The 20868-nt window shown below is 44.1% G+C and overlaps 1 protein-coding gene across 1 annotated transcript in view; it reads right to left on the bottom strand.

Annotated features, from left to right (window-relative positions):
• Nucleotides 1-13320: 13320 nt before the first annotated feature.
• Nucleotides 13321-20868, bottom strand: part of Cask (calcium/calmodulin dependent serine protein kinase) — a 333827-nt gene continuing 326279 nt past the window's right edge. The window contains exons 26-27 of the mRNA XM_048336639.1: nucleotides 15228-16955; nucleotides 13321-13798 (exon numbers count right to left, since the gene is read on the bottom strand). Of these exons, the coding sequence (XP_048192596.1) occupies nucleotides 16779-16955 (177 nt within the window). The 3' untranslated portion in view covers nucleotides 13321-13798; nucleotides 15228-16778. The remainder of the gene's footprint in view (nucleotides 13799-15227; nucleotides 16956-20868) is intronic.

Here is a 20868-nt window from a genome sequence, read left to right as displayed (position 1 = left end):
CTGTCTGTCTCTCATACACACACACACACACACACACACACACACACACACACACACACACACACAGAGGAGCTGAATGATTTGAGAAGATATTTTCCATCTAACTCTTCTTTTCCCAACACACAACACACAAGCGGCCTCTGGTCTCAAACTGCTCCTTGGCCGCTCCGGTTCTGTGGCCTGGGGTATAGGCTGGAATAAAGCCCTGCCCACTCTTGGCCTACTTCAGTTTCCTTAATGAATGTTACTTCTATTTGTGTTCTGGGCAGCAGGCAGAGAGGAAATTTAGAGACACTTACATAAACATGTGCAATTTTCAGGGGAGTTCTCTTGAAATTTTGCTGATTTTTACAACAGTGATCCTGAGAGGAGAAAAAGCATTTTGTTCACAGTCAGACTGAATCTTACCAAGATGGACCCTCAAGGAGATCCATGGAGGTCTTTCCTTTGTGGGAAATTTCCCTGTAGGCCTGCCTACCTTACCCTTACCCTTACCTCATGCCTGGGGGTTGTGTGTGGCTCAACTTGTGATCCATTAATGGGTCATGGCATTAATAGTTTCTACCAACATTGAAAAGTAAGAGCTCAGTGGTAGAGTTCATGCTGAGCATCTGGGAGGCTATGAGGTCAGCCCCAGCACGTGCATGTGCAAACAGCAAACGGCAATTTCAGAATGCGTCACAGGTAGTAAGATAAGTAAAACTTTCTTCTTTTTCTCTCTCTTTCTTCTCTCTCTCTTTCTTTCTTTCTTCTTCCTCCCTCCACTTTCTTTCTTTCTTTCTTTCTTTCTTTTTCTTTCTTTCTTTCTCTTTCTTTCTTTCTTTTCTTCTCTTTCTTTCTTTCTTTCTTTCTTTCTTTCTTTCTTTCTTTCTTTCTTTCTTTCTTTCTTTCTTTCTCTCTCTCTCTCTCTCTCTCTCTCTCTATTTCTTCCATTCTCTTTCCCTCCCTTCCTCCCTTCCTTCCCCCCTTTTCCCTCTCACTTTAAAAAAAAAATTCTTGGTCTAAGACTGGGACTCAAACTCAGTACTTGACACTTAAGCTCATGAACTAGCATTCTACCAACTAAGCCATGCCTCTAACCTCTAAAGGATTAATTATTTCATTTGCTTTTTTTTGGTGCCTGTCCTGGGCCTTGAATTCAGGTCCTAGTTGCTATTCCTGAACATTTTTGCTGAAGGCTAGCACTCTACCACTTGAATCACAGCTCCATTTCTGGCTTTTAAACAAGTAATTTTTGTTGGAGATAAGAGTCTCATTGATTTTCCTGTTTGAGCTGGTGTCAAACTGGTATCCTCAGATCTTAGCTGAGTTGCTAAGATTACTGGTGTGAGCCACTGGTGCCCAGTTGTTTTTATTTTTTGAGTTTCTTTTTTATTCTGTTGGTTTTTCCCTGTGTCTATCTGTACATCTCTCTTTTGTGCCGATACTGGGGCTTGATCTCAGGGCTTAGGTTCTGTCCCTTAGCTTTTTTGCTCAAGGCTGGTGCTCTACCAGTTGGGGCACAGCTACACGTCTGGCTTTTTTGGTGGTTGATAAGAAATGAGTCTCACAGACTTTTCTGCACAGGCTAACTTCCAACTTCGATCTTCAAAACTCAGTGTGAGCATGGGTGCCTGGTTTAAAAAGTGTAATTTCACTAGATTCTTTCTTCAGTCCTATTTGTTTGTGTGTGTTCTGGATCATAACACAAAATCTTACTTTTTCCTGTGGGTTACAATCGTGAGTATTTAGCCAGCATTATACATCAATTTGATTATTTGTTTTCAAAGATTGTATTCTTGAAAGTCTTGGACACTATTTAATTTTTTGCTTACTCAATTTATTTTCTTCTTTTTCTTGTTAGTCATGGGGCTTGAACTCAAGGCCTAGAGGCTGTCTCTGAGCTCTTTTGCTCAAGGTAAGCGCTCTACTACTTTGAGTCACCTCTCCACTTCCGGTTTTCTGGTGGTTCGTTGGAGATAAGAGTGTCCTGGACTTTCCTGCTTGGACTGGCTTTGAACTGTGACCCTCAGCTCTCAGCCTTCTGAGAAGTTAGGATTACAAGTGTGAGCCACCAGCACTGTTTCAATTCATTTTCTTATGCCAGTAAAAAGTGCATTTGCCTTACTTATGCTCTATTTAAAAATATAGTTAGATCTAAAAAAGTAAAGCCAGGAGTTTGAAAGATCACAGAGGCAATTAGGAGATATAATTGAGGTTTTCTATGACCTGAAAAGGCAGAGTGCTTGGTCTGTGAAGCCTGGGCCTCTAATGAGTGCTGCTTCCTGCAGCGACACTGGTGTATTTAATAAGTTCATAACTATGAAGAAGAATGTCCTTGAATAACCTTCCTGGTGGCTGGCAGTGATACCTATTATTAAGTCACTTAATATCATGAAAAAAGTATCTCCAATTACCTAAGGACAAAGAATTACAGAAATTGCAATCATTAAAATAAACCCCCTTATATCACTTCTGTGACCTGCATTTAATATTATATATAGTGAATTTGCCTTTCCAAAACTTATCTAATTCTTGTTTTTGTTGATTGTTATTATAAAAGTGATATGTACGGGAGTTACAGTTTGATGTTTTTCCCCCAGTGTTGGGGGTTGAACTCAGGGCCTGGGCACTGTCCCTGAGCCTCTTTGTGTTTGAGACTAGCACGCTGCCGCTTGAGACGCAGCGCCACTTCTGGCTTTTTCTGAGTAGTTTATTGGACATAAGAGTCTCATGGACTTTTCTGCTCGTCTGGCTTTGAATGGTGATGTTCAGATTTCAGTTTCCTGAGTAGCTAGAATTACAAGCATGAGCCACTGGTGCTTGGCTGATTGTGTGTTTGTGTGTGTGCGTACACGCTGGTTCCTGGGGCTTGAGCTCAGGGCCTGGAGTGCTGTTTCTGAGCTTCTGTGTGCAAGGCTAGTACTCCAGTATTTGACCCACAGCTCCACTTTCTGCTTTTTGGTGATTAATTGGAGCTAAGAATCTCATGAACTTTCTTGCCTGGGGTTATCTTTGAACCAGGATTCTCAAATCTCAGCTTCTTCAGTAGCTAGGATTATAGGAGTAAGCCACCAACACCTGGTTATTCTTTTGGTTTTAAAAGACACTCATTCAGAACATTATCCATTAGGCATTGAATTGTCAAATGCTTATTCTGAACCTCTGCAGAAGGACCTGACATGCTTCCTTTTCAAGCTGAGGCAGCATTGTGTGATTCCCTAGTGTGTTTCAGTGCCTTATAAAATAGCCTCCCCATGCTGGGAGCTGGCCTCTGCCTGAACAAACCTTCTTCAGCAATGTCAGCTTCTAACTGCCCTGGCACATGGCTGGCATGACTCAGGGACTAAAGACAGCAGTTGCAGGAGCAGTCTTCTGGAACGAGCAAGCCAGGATCATTTGTCTTATGGAGCCTGCAAGCGCTGAAGCTTCCATTTCCACATTAGGAAAATTCCTAGTACCTCAAAGAGCTATGGTCAGGCAAGGCGTGCCGGGAGAAGCAGCTAGGCAGCGCTTTGCAAGAGCCCTGCCAAGGTGAGTCATCACTCCAAGTTCAATTCCAATGGGGCTCCACTGTGAGTAAACAAACTCCCAAATACCAGTGGCTTCACTGAGACACAAGTTTCTCTTTCATCAGAAAGTCCAGGGCTGCAGTAGGACACTAGTGGCTCACGCCTGTAATCCTAGCCACTCAGGAAGCTGGGATCTGAGGATCGCAGTTCAAAGTCAGCTCAGGAAGCAAAGTCTGTGAGACTCATCGCCAATGAACCACCAGAAAACCAGAAGTAGCACTGTGGCTCAAAGTGGTAGAGTACTAGCCTTGACCGAAAAAGCTCAGGGATAGCGCCCAGCCCCAAGTTCAAACCCCAGGACCTCACAAAAAGAAAATGGAAAAAGTAAACAAAAGTCTAGGACTCCAACAACATGGACAAAACCTAGAGGCTATTAAATTAGCCAGGCACAGAATGATAAAGATGGCATGGGCTCACCCACAGGAAAGGGAATGAACAGAGAGGACAAAGGTGAGTAGGGGCTGGGGTGTGGGGGATGGGCTGGGAGGATGTTGGTCAAGGGTACAGGGTTTCAGACACACAGGATGAAGAAGCTCTCACGTATGCACCATAGAGATGACCAATACTGTATATTCAACAGTTTTATCAGTTGTGGGGCTTGAATTCATGGCCTGAGCACTGTTTGTGAGCTCTTCTGCTCAAGGCTAGTGTTCTACCACTTTGACCCACAGCACTGCTTCTGGTTTTCTGGTGGTTAATCGGAGATAAGAGTCTCATGGATTTTCCTATCTTGGTTGCCCTTGAACTGTGATCCTCAGAACCCAGCCTCCCAAGTAGTTTGGATTACAGGCGTGAGCCATTGGCACTCAGCTCAACGTATTTTTTTTTTTTTTTTTACTGTGTATTAGTTGCAGCAAAGGTTTTTGCCATGGCTTTTCAGATGTGCACATATTATTATATTGTGGTTCTGCTCAGAATAGTCCTCCCCACTGCTCTTTCCCAGTTCAGGAAGCAAAGTCTGTGAGACTCATCGCTTTACAGATCAACAGCTTTGAGATTCCTTATGCCATCCTCATACATAGTTGCAATGTCTTTCTTTTTGTTTTATTTTTTATTTTTTGGCCAGTCCTTGGGCTTGGACTCAGGGCCTGAGAACTGTCCCTGGCTTCTTTGTGTTCAAGGCTAGCACTCTGCCACTTGAGCCACAGCGCCACTTTTGGCTTTTTCTCTTGATGTGGTGCTGAAGAATCGAACCCAGGGCTTCATGCATGCAAGGCAAGCACTACCGCTAAGTCACATTCCCAGCCTCTGTCTTTCGAAATTAACATTGTGAGCCTGAAATTTGCTGATTTGGTTTTGTTCTCACTACTAAAAACAGCAGATATGTTAATTTGCCTGACTTACTCATTTGCACCATATATATACACACATCAGCATTCTGTTGTATATCATATATATGTATGTATATATGTACAATTGTTGTTTGCCAATTAAAAATAAAGGCTTTCAGTAGAGCTCAATAGTAGAACACTTCCCTAGTATTCAAAAGGCTTTGGGTTGCTTCCCCAGCATAGCAAACAAAATGAAAAAATAAAAATAAGCAAAGAAAAGTTGGGTGCTGGTGGCTCACATCTGTAATCCTAGCTCTTTGGGAGGCTGAGATCAGAGGATCATGCTTCAAGGTCAGCCTGGACAGAACAGTTTGGGAGATCACTTCTGCTTCTCAATCCATAGCTGGGCAAAGTGATGTGTGCTATCACCCCAGACGGCACAAGAGGCTGAGATGGGGAGAATTGTGGTTCTAGGGACAGCTGGAGCAGAGAAAAAGTCCACATGCAGGGGAAGCTGGATGTGATGGGGTGCACCTGTCATGCCGGTGATGACGGAGTGCCTGAAAGCGAGCAGATGGCGGCTCAGAAGCCTGCCTAGGTGACAAGCAAGAGGATATTCTGAAATGAATCGGCAGTAAACAGGGCTAAAGGCATACCTCAGCAGCCCTGAGTCAGCCTAGTAAGCTAGAGGGCCTGAGTTCAAACTCCTGGTACTGACAAAAACCAAAGCAAACCAAGTCAAGGGGGAGGAAGTGAGGCCTGAAGCCCACGTGGCAGCTTTGCCTCCTAATCCTCTGAAGGACTCAGATTCCTCATATATTTTACTCCTCTGTATTTAACCCTCCCTCCCTCCCTCCCTTCCTTTTTCTCTCTTTCTTTCTCTCTTTCCTTTTGTCTTTCTTTTTTTGTTGTTGTTGGTTATGGGGTTTGAACTCAGGGCCTGGGCTCTGTCTCCGAGATTTTTTGCTCACGGCTAGTGCTCTACCCCTTTGAGTTACAGCTCTACTTCCGTTATTTTTTGTGTGGGGGGGTGTTGTTAATTGGAGATGAGTCTCATGGCCTTCCCTCTCTGGGCTGGCTTTGAACCCTGATCATCAGCTTACTGATTAGCGAAATTACAGGCATAAGCCACGGGCTTTGGGCTGTGTTTGATTTCGATTTTCACAGTCAGGTCATAATCCGAGAGGGCTGCCAGAGCACAAGCCAACACATCCATATTCTAGCCAGAAGGAATATTTTTTTTTGCCAGTCCTGGGGCCTGAACTCAGGGCCTGAGCACTGTCCCTGGCTTCTTTTTGCTCAAGGCTAGCATTCTGCCACTTGAGCCACAGCGCCACTTCTGGCATTTTCTATATATTTGGTGCTGGGGAATCGAACTCAGGGCTTCCTGTATACGAGGCAAGGACTTTACCACTAGGCCACATTCCCAGCCCTATTGTGAGCTGTGTATACAGATGTATCCACGTGTTTGCCTATTGTCTTCATGTGCATAATTATTTTATTGTTGTGTTCCAGAGATCGTGTTTGCTAAATCACTTGTAGGACCTATTTCAGGCCAAGGATGCTGTCAACTTCCTTCAGTGATATGGCTTTTCTTTTTTTCATTTGGTGGTTGCAGGGCTTGAACTCAGGGCCTGGGTGATGTCCCTGAGCCTATTCTTAAGGCTAGCACTCTACCACTTTGAGCCATGGCACCATTTCCGTTTTTTGAATGGTTCATTGGAGATAAGAGTCTGGGGACTTTTCTACCCTGGCTGGCTTCAAACTATTACGGGGTTTGAGGGAGGGGATTCCCCGTCCCTCCAAGAGTCCACCACTCAGAGACAGTCTCAAGCAAACAGATGGATTTATTGGGGAAGGAAAAAGTGAACTGACCGGCCAGGGACACAGCACAGACTCGGGAGCTGAAACTGCGACTCCTAACAGTCCTCAAGCTGGGGTTTATCAAGGTAAAAACGTAGCACAGATAGATGTAGGAGGTTGATGCAGGGGGTAGAGTAACTAGCAAACAAGTTAAGCAAGCCATTTACAGAAGCAGAATTTGGGGGTCAGGTTGATCCAATAATCAAGATGGAGTCAGCTCTACTCCCCCCAACATTTACTACCTACAACACAAACCACGATCCTCAGCTCTTACCTTCCTGAGTAGCTAGGATTCCAGGTGTGAGCCACTGGTGCTTGGCAAATGACACTTTCTTCTGGGATATATACTTAAAGCATAAGCAATCTGGGCTCACCTCAAATTATCCCAGGACCTGAATAGATTTGTGGCTGAAACAGTGCTGTAAGCATCATACTTCTGCTTTCCCCTTATTCTAGGAGAGAAATTTTCAGGCCCTTGTCACCCCAGCAGTTGCTCCATGACCCATAAACTTCCACAAGTCCCACAGGGTTCTTGGCTCCTTTCTCTGGAATGTTCCCTCCCTCCTTTTTTTGGCATCAAATTATTGTTTCTTGTGGTAATTCTTTATCTTGTTCATTTACAAGTTTCCAAACAGATGTTTTTAATATTTGAGTCTGCTGTTTTTAGTGGCCTTAAGAGTGAAAGTCGGTCCAAATTATATAGTCTGTTATTAATAGAATGTGAACTCTTATTCAGACTTTAATATCTTAGAAGTCTTATCAGACTTCTGATTTCCCTGGATAATTTATGAGAATAAAGATGTTCAGAGAGATCCAATCCTTTCTGAAATGGCCGATTTATACCTTTGATCTTTTTTTTTTTTTTTGCCATTTAGAAGTGGTATTCAGTTCTTTATAAATCCTGGATGCGAATTCCTTGTCAGTTACATGTGCTGGGTTTATCTTTTCACTTCATTTTTTTCCATTTCCTGAAATCTTTTTTTATTCTTTTTTGCCAGTCCTGGGGTTTGAACTCAGGGCCTGGGCACTGTCCCTGGCTTCTTTTTGCTCAAGGTTTATACTCTACCGCTTGTGTCACAGCACCTTTTCTGCCTTTTTCTACATATTTGCTGCTGAGGAATCGAACCCAGGGCTTCACGTATGCGAGGCAAGCACTCTGCCAGTGGGCCATATTCCCAGCCCCCACTTCTAGCTTTTTAGTGGGCAAATGGAGATAAAAGTCTCATGGACTCTTGCTGGAGCTGGCTTGATCCTCAGATCTCAGTCTCTTGAGTAGCTACGATTATAGGCAAGAGACACTGGTGGCTGGCTACATTTGCTTTGTATATTATTTTTGCTGCACATGTCTTCCCATCTCCAATTTAACTTTTAAAACGTTTTCATGTAAAAAGTTGTGGGTTTTACAGGATTAGTCAATTTCTTTTTTTTTTTTTTTTGGCCAGTCCTGGGCCTTGGACTCAGGGCCTGAGCACTGTCCCTGGCTTCTTCCCGCTCAAGGCTAGCACTCTGCCACTTGAGCCACAGCGCCGCTTCTGGCCGTTTTCTGCATATGTGGTGCTGGGGAATCGAACCTAGGGCCTTGTGTATCCGAGGCAGGCACTCTTGCCACTAGGCTATATCCCCAGCCCCGGATTAGTCAATTTCTTTGTGATTTATTTCTCCTATATAAATGTACGAAGTTATTCCTTTTCTCCTTTTCCAGACTTTCACTGACAACCTAATTATATTTTCTCCTAATTCACTGTCTACCTTTTTTTTTTTGGCCAGCCCTGGGGCTTAAACTCTGGAGCTGTGCGCTGTCCCTAAGCTCCTTTCATTCAAGGCTAGTGCTCTACCACTTTGAGCCACAGCGTCACTTTCAGTTTTCTGATAGCTAATTGGGGATAAGAGTCTCCCAGAGACTTATCTACCTGGGCTGGCTTTGAATCTCTATCTTCAGATCTCAGCCTCTCAGGTAGCTAGGATTACAGGTTTGAGCCACTAGCGCCCGACTATTTCGTTAGTGTTTTTTTTTTTTTTTTCCTGCACAGCGCCTCTTCTGGTCGTTTTCTGTATATGTGGTGCTGGGGAATTGAACCCAGGGCTTCATGTATATGAGGTAAGCACTCTTTGCCACTAGGCCATATCCCCAGCCCCTTGTTAGTGTTTTAAAAATGGTATTGCACAGTTGAAAATGGTATATCTTTTGCCACTGTATTTGCTGTTTATTGTAAATAGGTAAGCACACTGTTGATTTCTGTTTTTCACCTGCTCTTTATGGACTCACATGGCCGAATAGTTGACTTCTTTAGCGCTTCAGGGAATGCAGTGATATCATTAGTAAATGTGGGGGGATTTAGTTTCTTGCCCACTTCCCCGTTCTTACATCTCTTTGTCTTGGGCAATGTTACAACAATAGGGGCTGGGATGAGTTCAGTGGCAAAGCGCTTGCCTAGCAAGTGCAACATCCTGGGTTTAATCCCCAGTACCAAAAAGAAAAAAAGAAAAGACAAAAGTATATATAGTTAAAAGAAAAAAAAAATAACCTGCCAGGAGCAAATGGCTCATATCTGTAATCCTAGCTACTCAGGAGGCTGAGATCTGAGGACTGAGGGTTGAAGCCAACCAGGGGCAGAAAAGTCCCCGTGAGGCTCTTATCCCCATTAGCTGTCAGAAAACTGAACGTGGAGCTGTGGCTCAACGTGGTAGAGCACTAGCCTTGAGCACAAAGAGACGCAGGGACAGCGGCCAAGGCCTCAGTTCAAGCTCCACAACCCACAGGGAAACAAAGCAACTATAGTCATGGAGACCTCTGTCACCTGCCATCATCCTGTGGCTTTGTCCACAGTCTCCATAGCTGTGTGGCATTTATGGATCGCTACCACCTTGTGGAGCACCCCTTCACTTTGAGTGGCTTTCTAGTTCTCACTACTATTCATTCAGGAAGCGTACTATCTTGAGTAACCTTCTGTTTAGACCCTGTAGCAATCTTGTGGCTTTTTATTTTATTTATTTTTTACTTTTCTGGTATTGGGGATCGAACCCAGGACATTGCACTTACTGGGCAAGTGCTTTGCCACTGAGCTACATCCCAGCGTATTTTCATTTTTATGTGCTGGTAATAGAGCTTGAACTAAGGGCCTGGGTGCTGTACCTTAGCTTTTTCACTCAAAGCTGGCATGCTACCACTTGAGTCACAATCTCCACTTCTATTTTTTTTTTCTGGTTGATTGCAGATAAGGGTTTCTCGATTGGTCTTCTCAGGCTAGCTTCCAACTGTGATCCCCAGACTGCAGCCTCCTGAGGAGCTAGGATTATAGGTATGAGCCACCTGCATCCAGCTTTGTGCCTCTCATTTTACAACCCCCAGTTTTAACTGCAAAGTTGGTGGCATGATACCTAGTGTTTACTTATCAAACTTACAGCCAATAGGGAAAAATGCAGACAAATATGTTGATTTCTACCAGCTTAATATTGACTTGTTGGATGTGTTTTAAAGACCCTGAACTAGGCTGAGGGGCCAGCGGTACAGTGTACACTTAGCACGTGTAGGGTCTTGGATTCCATCTCTACAACTGCAATAATGATAATGATAATGATAATAACAATAAACCACAGCTGGACACTGGTGGCTCACGCCTGTAACCCTAGCTACTCAGGAGGCTGAGATCTGAGGATCCCTGTTTAAAGCCAGTGCAGGCAGGAAATGGAGCTGTGGCTGAAGTGGTCGAGTGCCTATTTACCTTGTGCCACAAAAATGAAGAGAAAGTGCTCAGGCCCTGAGTTCAAGCCCTAGTGCTGGCAACATACACATATACAAAACAAACTATAGAGTTCAGAAAAAACTGAAAGCTTTGTCTCATGTGTATCAAGGGTAAGATGTCTGTAGAAAGACCACTTCTGAACGAAAGGGCTTGATTTATTGTATCCAAATGCATTCTATCCTCTTCTATATATTTTTGGTAGTGTGAAGGTCTTGGGTAAATACTCGTATTTATGGATCCTGAGTATGGATTTTCTTAAAGTGAACCAGGTGAGAGCCTGGGGCATGGGCCCTTTATGGAGTGAGCAGGATGCAGGCAGGGCAAAGACAAAAAAAAATAGAATGGAAACTAGGCAAGTGCAGGTGGGGGGCACACTAGGGGCTATGTCTCAAACTCCAGCCAGAGATGAAATCAAACCCTAAGTCATCAGAGGGTATCAGGAAGAATGACAGTTGTGGAGCCATCTCCTTCCTATAGCTTTCAATATAAACATCAAACAAGAGTCATATTTTCTGAGCTGTGCCACCTACATCACTGATACCAATTTAGATTTCTATTTCTAGCCGATGCCACACTGTGGATTCTCCCTTCCTTTAAAGAAAAACCCAAAGCGATTTGAAATCTGCATCCAAGTGTGTGCCACTGCTCTCAGGATGCTGTCTGTAACAGCTGATGATGAAGACCTCTAGGCTGGAAAAGAGGAATGGGGAGGCACACCTCTGCGGGGGTGGGATGGGACCTGTGCTTTGGCCCTTTGTGGGAAGGTGTGTGAAACATAAGGAAACATAAGGCCCGTAGAAGTCCACAGGAGCTTTTCTTTTTTCTTTTTTTAACTTTGTGCCTGTCCTGGGGCTTGAACTCAGGGCTTGGGCACTGTTCCTGAGCTTTTGTGCTCAAGACTAGTACTCTACTACTTGAGCCACAGCGCCACTTCTGGTGGTTCATTGGCAATACTCAGAATCTCACAGACTTTCCTGCCTGGGCTGGCTTTGAACTGCAATCCTCAGATCTCAGGCTCTTGAGTAGCTAGGATTACAGGTGTGAGTCACCAGCACCCAGCTGATGGGAGCTTTAGAAGTTGGGTCATTCTTCTTCCTCTATCCTCATGTTGTATGTCCCCCAAAGTTTGTTTGGCCTGCAATGTGAGACAACTACCTTTGCATGTTTTATACATTTTATTCATACATTTCTCCAACTTTGAAATGACAAAAGCCCAGTTCTATGGTTTCCCATTACACAGCATCCTACAGGTATGTATATTCTACAAAGAATACTATGGAGTTTCTCTTCTTCCCCTGTCACACAAGATAACTAGGGTTTGGATTTATACAGTGCCGGCCGGGCACCAGCGTTGTGGTTGGTCCGGCGACAGGGCAAGGGTTCCGGATGGGAGGGAGAGTGCTAAGGCATGTAAATAGATACACACAGAGAGAAAGAAAAGCAGGACATTTACAAAGAATCCGAACCTTTCCAACCCCTTCGGCTCCTCTTGCAAGCTAAGGCTTTGCTGTACCCTGCAAATACTTACAATCGGATATGGTGAACTATACAACAGCTATGAACATCTCTCTCTCTTTTTTTTATCACTGAGACAAATACTTCAAAACCTTTTATAAAAAGGCAATAATACATACAGAGGAAAGAAAAAGAACACGTTGGCAAAACTTTATGCAAAAAATCACTCCAGAACTGAGTGTGAATGGCGACCGGGTCTGTGCCCCTCCCACCTGCCACACAGGACATCCTCTGCAGACAGCTAAGTCCTGATTCAATCAACCTCCCTAATTCTTGGGTCTCATCCAAATTAAAGAAATATAGGTGAGCCTACTCACTGTGGAGGAATGCTCATTTCTCCTCCCAAGCACAAATCCCTTCATAGAGATTGTCCTGCGTAGAGAGCCAGTCTCTCCCAGGCTTCCCTTGGTTAAAAAAAATACTGGCACAAACTTCCTCCATGGCACAGCAGAGAGAATGGAACTCACCCAAAAGTGGTAGCCAAGCTTTCCACTTCTGCGCATGCGTAGAGGTGGAAATTGTGCTGGGCGGGGGGAGGGGCAGAAACAAGGTCACTTCATTTTTCTTTTGCTCAGTCCATTTGCACAGGTTCAAGGGAGGTGATGTAGCGCAAAGTGAGAGGTAATGGGAAGTCAGCACTTTTTTCCTCTCTGCCCCAAGAGTTAAGACTTGGGGGGAGGAGTGACTGCCTTAGAGATGGTGCTACTCTCCTGTCACTGCTGTTGTTGGGGGGAATGTGTGCGTCCATGCGCTGTGGCCTCAAAGCAACAGGGCAAAGACCAGATGGGGAAAATGGCAGAGAACAGTCTCTTCTTCCCCGCCCCCCCACTTCCTGGATGGATGTGACAGCTGAACTGCACAAAGCTGGGCAATCTGACACTTCCCACAGCTCCAAGTTTAAGGCAAACAGGGGTGTGAGAGCCTGGCAAAACCAATCACGCATTAAGCCCCCCCCCCCAAGAATGGTCTTATAACCAGAGAATACCCAGCAGAGAGAGAAACTCTAAGTCTAAAGATGCTAGAAAAGGGCAAACAGTGTCAAATGAAAGGAGTGATGATTGTAGTTGTAGCCCTTCAGTCAGCTGTAGTGCAGAGCAAGTTAAATCTTTTAAGAGAAGAAGTCATCAGCTGCAGGAAAAAGGGAAATGCACTCAGGGGTCTTTAACCGACCACAGGCCACCATAAGCCTTAGAATTTTAAGCCCTTGGTGAGAGGATGGACTTCGGCTTGGCCCAGTTCTGAAAAACAAAAGCCACTAGATGCCCACAAGTTAGCGAAGCAAGGAAGGATGAGGATTGTAAGGGCTTTGTGTGTAGGGGGGGGGGGTGCTCATTGTATTGTGCCCCCTCCTCTTTCCAAGGAGGCATTTTTTTTTTATTTTAGAAAAGAATGTATTAACCAAGCTGTTGTCTTGGTAGCATTAGTGACAAGCTAAGCTTCACTTTGCCCCTCACCCTCCATTCAGAAAGTGAGCTGCAATGATTAAAACAAACCCAAAAGACTTCACACCAGTGAGACACAAGAGCGTACTCTGAGCTGCCTTATTCTTAAAGGGGCAGAGCCCAGGGTAGACTTCTCTATGTTTGTAGGATGGCTCTATGGACTGAACTTTGGAGAGGAATGAACTGGAAGCTTTCATAAAGAGACACCTACCTACAAGTGATTTAAAAATCAAAGCGTTCTTGAGATTGAAGACGTGACAAAGAGAATCCAGTAGCTTCCAAGGAAGGCTGGGCCCTGGCTGGCTCCAGCAGAGGGAGAAGGAATTGGATCCCGAGGAAGGGAGGCGATTCCTGCATTTCTTCCTGCAGTGGGGAACTCGTGTTCACCATCAATAGGACAGACTGGGATTGCACTTTCAGAATGCAAATAGCAGAGAAGTAGGTCAACCATTTCGCTGCCTTTCTAAGCAGATATTTTAAACCATACTGCCTGACAGGAGATACATTTAATTGCAGTTAAAAAAGCTACATGTGATCTTGACCCTGGGAAACTTCCAGATAAATTAAATGGAGTGACATTTTCCTTTTGCATTAAAATGGAATATGCTGCCTGTGCGAAGTAATTACTGCCCTATGATTAGAAAATTGGGACATTTCAGTCTTTTTAAACCAAGAACTCAACAGATCAAAACACTCCCTCCCTCCCCCCGCCCCCGCTGTGGGGAATAGGATTCATGTGTGTGAGTGGGAAACTCTGAATGTGGCTGGCTCTTCAACAGTTTCAATTGACCACTGATAAAGTTTTAGTAATTGAATCATTTACTCTGGGCTTTAAAAGGGAAAGACATTGTTCTGTGGATGGAATAGTAGCAGTAAAGAAGCTTTTAGCAATTTCCTCTGATTGCTTAGTTGGAGCATGGTAACATAGCAGCCATATACTGAAAGTACTCTGACTTCAGAAATGTATTTTTTTTTGCTAGGTCATAAAGACACTGTTTTAGAGGACAGTGCATTAGTGGAATGGTGGAATGGAATGGGGCCTGCTTGTGTGCTTCTGAGAGCCTCAGAGAACAAGAGAAGAGAGGCTGAGGGCTGAGTGTCATTGTACCTCTCTGTCCTTGGGGCCACAAGCATTTAAGTTGGCCTCACGTTCCTCCTCCTGTGCCCAACCCATCTTTTTGAACATGGGAGATGGCTCCAGAAAGGCATCGCTAGCATCTCTGGACATTTGGTCTCAAAGGGCAAGCAGGGGCATGAGGACTTCCACCAGAGGGCAGGGCATTTGCATCCTCCACTTGTATTTTCCAGGTTGTATTCTTTGTGCTTCATTAGAAAAGAGGTAGCGTGGACACTGACATGGAGCAAAACCTGGCCTTTGGTCAGTGCCACTGCAGGAATGACTCTGGCCTTGGCATTGGTTACAGATCTTTCCTAACACAGTCCTAAGCATCTAGGACCATTTCTCTCTCGAGCCCACTGTTGAGTTGGTCTCTGGTGGGTATCTGATCACCCTACCGTAGGGTCCCAACACAAGTAGTTCACTCAACACTGTACTAGTAAGTTGTCGACTCATCTGGGATGAACAAAAGCAGGTAGCAGAAAGAAGCAGTTAGTATGTTTAGTCACAGGAGTGGGAGTGGGAGGGTAGAGAAGGTAAGAGAAGTACACAAGAAGGCCTTCTCTGTTTGGCCCCTGAAGAGGAGCTGCTGAGCCTGCCAAGGCATAAGATGCTGCTGAGGCCATCTAACCCATAAGAAATGAAAGCCACTGTGGGCTTTCGAGGATCAGGTTAATACTAAGTGCTCCATACCCTTATGCCCTAAGGAAAAGCAGTCTACTGACTTCTGACAAAGAGGCTGGGAACCCCAGTCCAGATGTCCGGCATAGGAAGAATGTGACCTCATGGGGGATGAGATGGTGAATGTCTCTAGAGAAAAAAGGACAGATGACTCCCCTGTGCCAAGGGATATAGCAAGAGGAAGGAGAGACCACAGGTGGCCTTGTGAGGACATGGTCCAAGCTGTGCCCAATTAGGCTGCTTAAATGGCCCTGCCAACTGATAACTCTCACTCCTGGGCCTTGGATGGGTCAATGAGCATCTAACGAATTCTAAAATTGAAAGATTATTGGTCTGGAAATTTGAACAATCTAACATGAAATGAAGGAGCCAAAGGCATTTAATTATTGAACACATAAAAGGAAATATATTTAAAAAAATTGGTCAGACTGTCCCATTAGTTATCATTTTGAAGGGATTTACAGGGCTGTTATAGATTATTCTTTTGGAATAATTCAGTTTATAGCAAATGCCTAAACTGGTTTCTTCATTGCACAGTATTTTCTCTTAAAATGGGTGCTTTAAAACAATTACATACAGATTAAAAATCCTCATTTCTTTGCTTAAGTAAAACGTTAATACTCTTAAGACAACACAGATCTGAAATGGTAAAACCAGCAATTCCCCCTCCCACCTTACAACAAATTAAATTGAGACAAAATTACAAACACATTTCACTACATGATTATTATTAATAAAAATCAGTTTCTTTTTTTTTTATAAAGTTGCCCGAAATGCAAGGGATGTGCATAGGTTTACAACTTAGTCATAATAGCATTTTATTCTTATTCCCCTGGGTGTGCCCCGTGAACGGAATGTACTTTGCTGTAGATTTACAGACTGTTTTGTCCAACACAGACACACCGACAGCATAAACGCTCGCGACTGTCCACATGCATTAAGAGTCAAGACCCAACTTCAAATCTCTAAAAGGTTTACAGGGTGCTTCAAAGAGACAGTATCACATTATCTGGATGTTACATAAAGGACTAAAAAAAATACTATTCTAAAAAAAAAGAGAGAGGAAAAAAGGCCTTTAAAAATTTATGACTGTTTTGTAATCACTAGACTAATTATTTCAAATAAATAAAGGAAAGAAAGAGATTTTTCCAATCCATAAAATCAGACTCTTAAAAAGAATGTAGTGTTCCACCCCCAGTCAAGGTAACAGAATCATTGTTTATTATTATTAAAATAGATTATAGAAAGCAGCATCTATTTTTGTGCAGTTTTTAGGGGCCTTGGAAATAAAAAGCTATGATTTCCAAAAATATAACATTCCAAAGGATTGAATAATACATACATTTAAAGATACATTTTATTAAAGTTTAGGAGAACTGATTAAAAAAGATACTGTCTCTTTAAATTAGTGTGTACTTGTTTTTTTTTTCTCCTCCTACCTATTTGGACATGACAATAATTATAAATGTAGGTCACACTACAACTAGGTAGTCTCTAGGGACCACGACCTGCTGACAACAAGGCCGATAACAAAAGAGGCTTTTCCATGTATGAGGTGGCTCCCAGTTATGCTCAGATATCTGGGGGAGAGAGGCCTAATAGACCCAGGAGACTGGGACCCACTGTGGGGCTGTGCACACGAGCTCAACAGCTTCCTCCAGGTGTCTGATTGTCTCATCAATTTCATTGTTGATAATTGTGAGATCGAAGTAGTGTGCATATGTTCTCTGTAAGATATCCGATTCCTTCTGCAGGCGCTGGAGAGATTCATCCTATGAGGGGTGGTGGTGTAGAGGTAGAGTGGGAATGGGAAAGAGGGAAAGCAAAAAAAGGACAGAAGTCAGTTGGATTTTTTTTTTTTTTTTGGTCAATAGTGGGGCTTGAGCTCAGGGCCTGAGCACTGTCCCTTAGTTTTTTCACTCAAGGCTAGCTTAGCTCTCTACCACTTTGAGCCACAGCACCACTTCAGGTTTTCTGGTGGTTAATTGGAAGTTAAGAGTCTCACGGGCTTGCCTGGGCTGGCTTTGAACTGTGATCCTCAAATCTCAGCCTCCTGAGTAGCAAGGATTACAGACATGAGCCACCAGTGCCCAGCTTGGATTTTTTTTTATTCCACACTTCTGCTTGTCCCAAGTGTCACAAACAGTCAAGGCCACACCTTGATACACCACAAGTGTAGCAAGAGGAAAGAGAAGACCCACAAGGCCAGAGTGGTTCCATGACACAAGAGGCAAGGGGAGGTTCGAAAAATCCTACTTGGCAATTGTGATCGGTTGACATGCAACAGGGGGCTCCACGACAAAGACAGAACAGACACGCCCACAAACACATGGCCCCACTGTGCCTGTCCCCAGAGCCATTGGGGTGAGGACATTTGAGACATGGGTTTCCAGGAAACGGTGGTGGTTCTTCCTTCAGACCTCCAAGTCAGTTCTGTAAGGAGCCACTCTGCTACTGGATGCGGGGGGGGGGGGGGGGGGGGCCGGGCGGGGAGGGATGGTTACCCTGGCAAGGCCTGAGCTTTTGGTCTCCTCTCCTGGGTCCTTGAGGCTTACTGGAGGTGGACCTGGGGCCCAGCTGTGTTTGTCCCAATAAGCTCTTATCTTTGGAAAACAAATTAAATTGCATTTTCCCCTTTTCTACTCAAAGGTTCAGCAAGTTCCAGGAATTCAATTACATATAATGGCCCTCATTCAACAGTAGTAGATACCAGAGGGGGAGGGGGAGCTTTCTGGGTGTTAGAAATAATAGTTGCAATAGGGCCATTTTTCGAACACAATAGCAACTGGCTACTGAGGAATTCCCTCTAAATTGGTCTGCCTGGGAAATGGCCAGACAAGTGGCACACTGTGCATACAGCCTTGCCATGGAGGTGGATATGCCCCTGAACCACAGCAAAGCTGAGGATCCCACGTTTGACCTGTGAGGATTGTCTTTTGCCAGCAGTTCTTTCAAGACCTATGTCTCGTTTTACTGGAAACAAGTCTGCTTGTGCATTTTCTTCCTTTCTTTGGTGTGTGTGTGTGTGTGTGTGTGTGTGTGTGTGTGTGTGCAGCACACACGGGCGCTGGTCTTGGGGCTTGAATTCAGGGTCTGGCTACTGTCTCTGAAGCTTTTGTGCTCAAGGCTAATACTATCACTTGAGCAACAACTCCACTTCTGGATTTTTCTTTTAGGGGAAAGTTTAATTAGAGATAAGAAGCTCACAGGCTTTCTTGCCTAGGTTGACTTTGAACTGTGATCCTCAGATCTCAGCCTCTGGAGTGGCTAGGATTACAGGCCTGAGACACCAGTGTCTAGCTTTGCATCTACATTTTTTGTTTCTTTGTCAGTTGTGGGGTTTGAATGAAGGGCCTGGGCACTGTCCCTGAGCTCTTTTGCTCAAGGTTCCCTCTCTACCACTGAGCTAGAGCTCCACTTCCAGTTTTTCTAGTGGTCAATTGTATCTAAGAGTCTCTCAGGGACTTTTCTGCTCTGGCTGGCTTCAAACTGTGATCCTCAGATCTCAGTCTCCTGAGTAGGTAGGATTACAGGCATGAGCCACTAGTGCCCGGGTTTGCTTCTCCATTTTTCATGAAAGAAGTTTGTTGTATTGAACCCTCAAAGGCCAAATTCCAATTGTAAACTTTGGGAGTCCAATTAACCACTTGGTTACCCCTAGTAGTAGCCAAATACTACACTGGCGAATGATTAGCCTGAGTCTTACATATATGTACACACAGGTAAATATAAACATATATTGGCAGATAGGGTCACATTGCATAGTCTAGGCTGGCCATGAAGGAAGTCTTAGATAAGTTTATTTGATTACTATCCTGATCTATAAATTTCTGTTGTGTTGTTGCTATGTACTGGTGCTATACAAGGTGTCTTGCACAGAGTGGGGGCTTAGTAAATGCTGGTGGAAGGACAGACACTTGGCTAAGTGATACTGGTTATTAATGGTATTTTTTGTGCACCAGTACTGGGACTTGAACTCAGGACCTAGGCACTATCCCTGAGCTTTTGTGCTCAAGACTAGCATTCTATCACTTGAGCCACAGCTCCACTTCCAACTTTTTGATGGTTAATTGGAGAGAAGAGTCTCACAGACGTTCCTGTCTGGGCTGGCTTTAAGTTGTGATTGTCAAATCTCAGCCTCCTGAGAAGCTAGGGTTTTAGGCATGAACCACTGGTATCTGACCCCTGAATGAATTTTATAAGTATTAAATCTACATTAGATCAAGAGACCAGACAATTCTTCTGGTAGATGGGGCCCCAGGAGCACTATGTACTCAGTGATGGCTTAAGATGCTTCCTCTTTCTCTCTGAGGCCCCTCTGTTACTGGCAAGACACTTCCTATGGAAGCTGCCAAAGGGCCCAGGCAAGCCTCTGTGTGGGTGCAGTTCTCTGTAACAGGCATTGGAAGGGAAATGAAGACACTTGCTTTCTATGGCAGCCCTTCAGTGGGGATTGGCAGACACAAGAAGACCCTGGAACTCAATCTCTCCTAAGAGGACCTGGGGACCTGGGAATGCCCTACCTTGGTTTGTCATCTTCTACAGGAATTTCAAAGCAGGATATGGAATGCTTTGAGTGTCAATGTTAACTACCACAGTGTGAGCAAGACCTTGGCTACTAATCATCTTCTGACACACATTCTGCTTGCACTGAAAACACACAGTATTTTTATTGTGCCTCTATTTCACAAAAAAAGGACAGTGCGCTTCCTCTCTTGAAACAAATGTGCATCTACCTGCCCCCAAAGATGGGGGTGCTTCCTATCAGGACCCCAGGAAGAGAAGGCACAGTTTCTACGAAGCCACTTTCTGAGCTAGGGGGTTTAATATGCTATTTCAGCCCGGCTTTGCAAATCCACTAGCAGAATTTATGGTTGCTCAGAAAGCTGGGCTGATGAATACATTCTAGGAAATTTATGACTGGGAGCATTACATTTTTAATGTAGTTCTTACAGACAAACAAAGCTCCCTGTTATGGCTCTTTTAAGACGAAGCTCCACTTGTCAGTTTCTGCCTCCACAACAGCTTGCCTGCGTGCTTGGCTCACGTATGAGCAGGGTTTAACTCAGTGAAAACAGAATGCCTTCATTCTAGCAGCGAAAGCAAGGATTTCTGGGAACAAAATGTCTACGTGCTACAAGGCTGTATTTCATCACCTCCTAAGCTGGTACTTACAGGCAATTTTCTGCACCATTTTGGTAGCTACGGAAAATTAGCAAAAGGGCAGGAAAACAGGCAAAAACAAAGAAACAAAAACAAAGCAAACATGATAATTCAAGAAAAAATACATGGCAACCAAAGGATAAAAGCTAACCATAATGCGGAGTTTCAAACATGCTGTGTATCAAAGAAGATGGGAAAATAGAATCTCACAAAGGAATATGCCTTTTGCAAACAAAATGACAAAAAACAATGACTAAACACATGAATAATATAGATAAAGCTAAACATTTCACTGTACTTAAAGGTACACAAATGGTGAATTCCTGAGCCATGATTTAATTGTACTGTAAGATTAGTTCAGTGTTTGTTGAACATAGCCAGGACTCCTCTGATGGTTTCTAGAACACGAGAAAGCAATGGTCCTCAGGATGACTTTGCACAGGAGTCTCTTCCTACTTAAGACTGACAGCAGGTAGGCATTACTACCCTGCTCAGATATATGAGGCTGACCTATGTGCACAG

This window comes from Perognathus longimembris, chromosome 28 (assembly GCF_023159225.1).
Source record: "Perognathus longimembris pacificus isolate PPM17 chromosome 28, ASM2315922v1, whole genome shotgun sequence".
Classification (NCBI taxonomy): Eukaryota; Metazoa; Chordata; class Mammalia; order Rodentia; family Heteromyidae; genus Perognathus; species Perognathus longimembris.
Note: the sequence above shows the minus strand (reverse complement) of the source record. Positions and strands in the feature narration are given on the sequence as shown.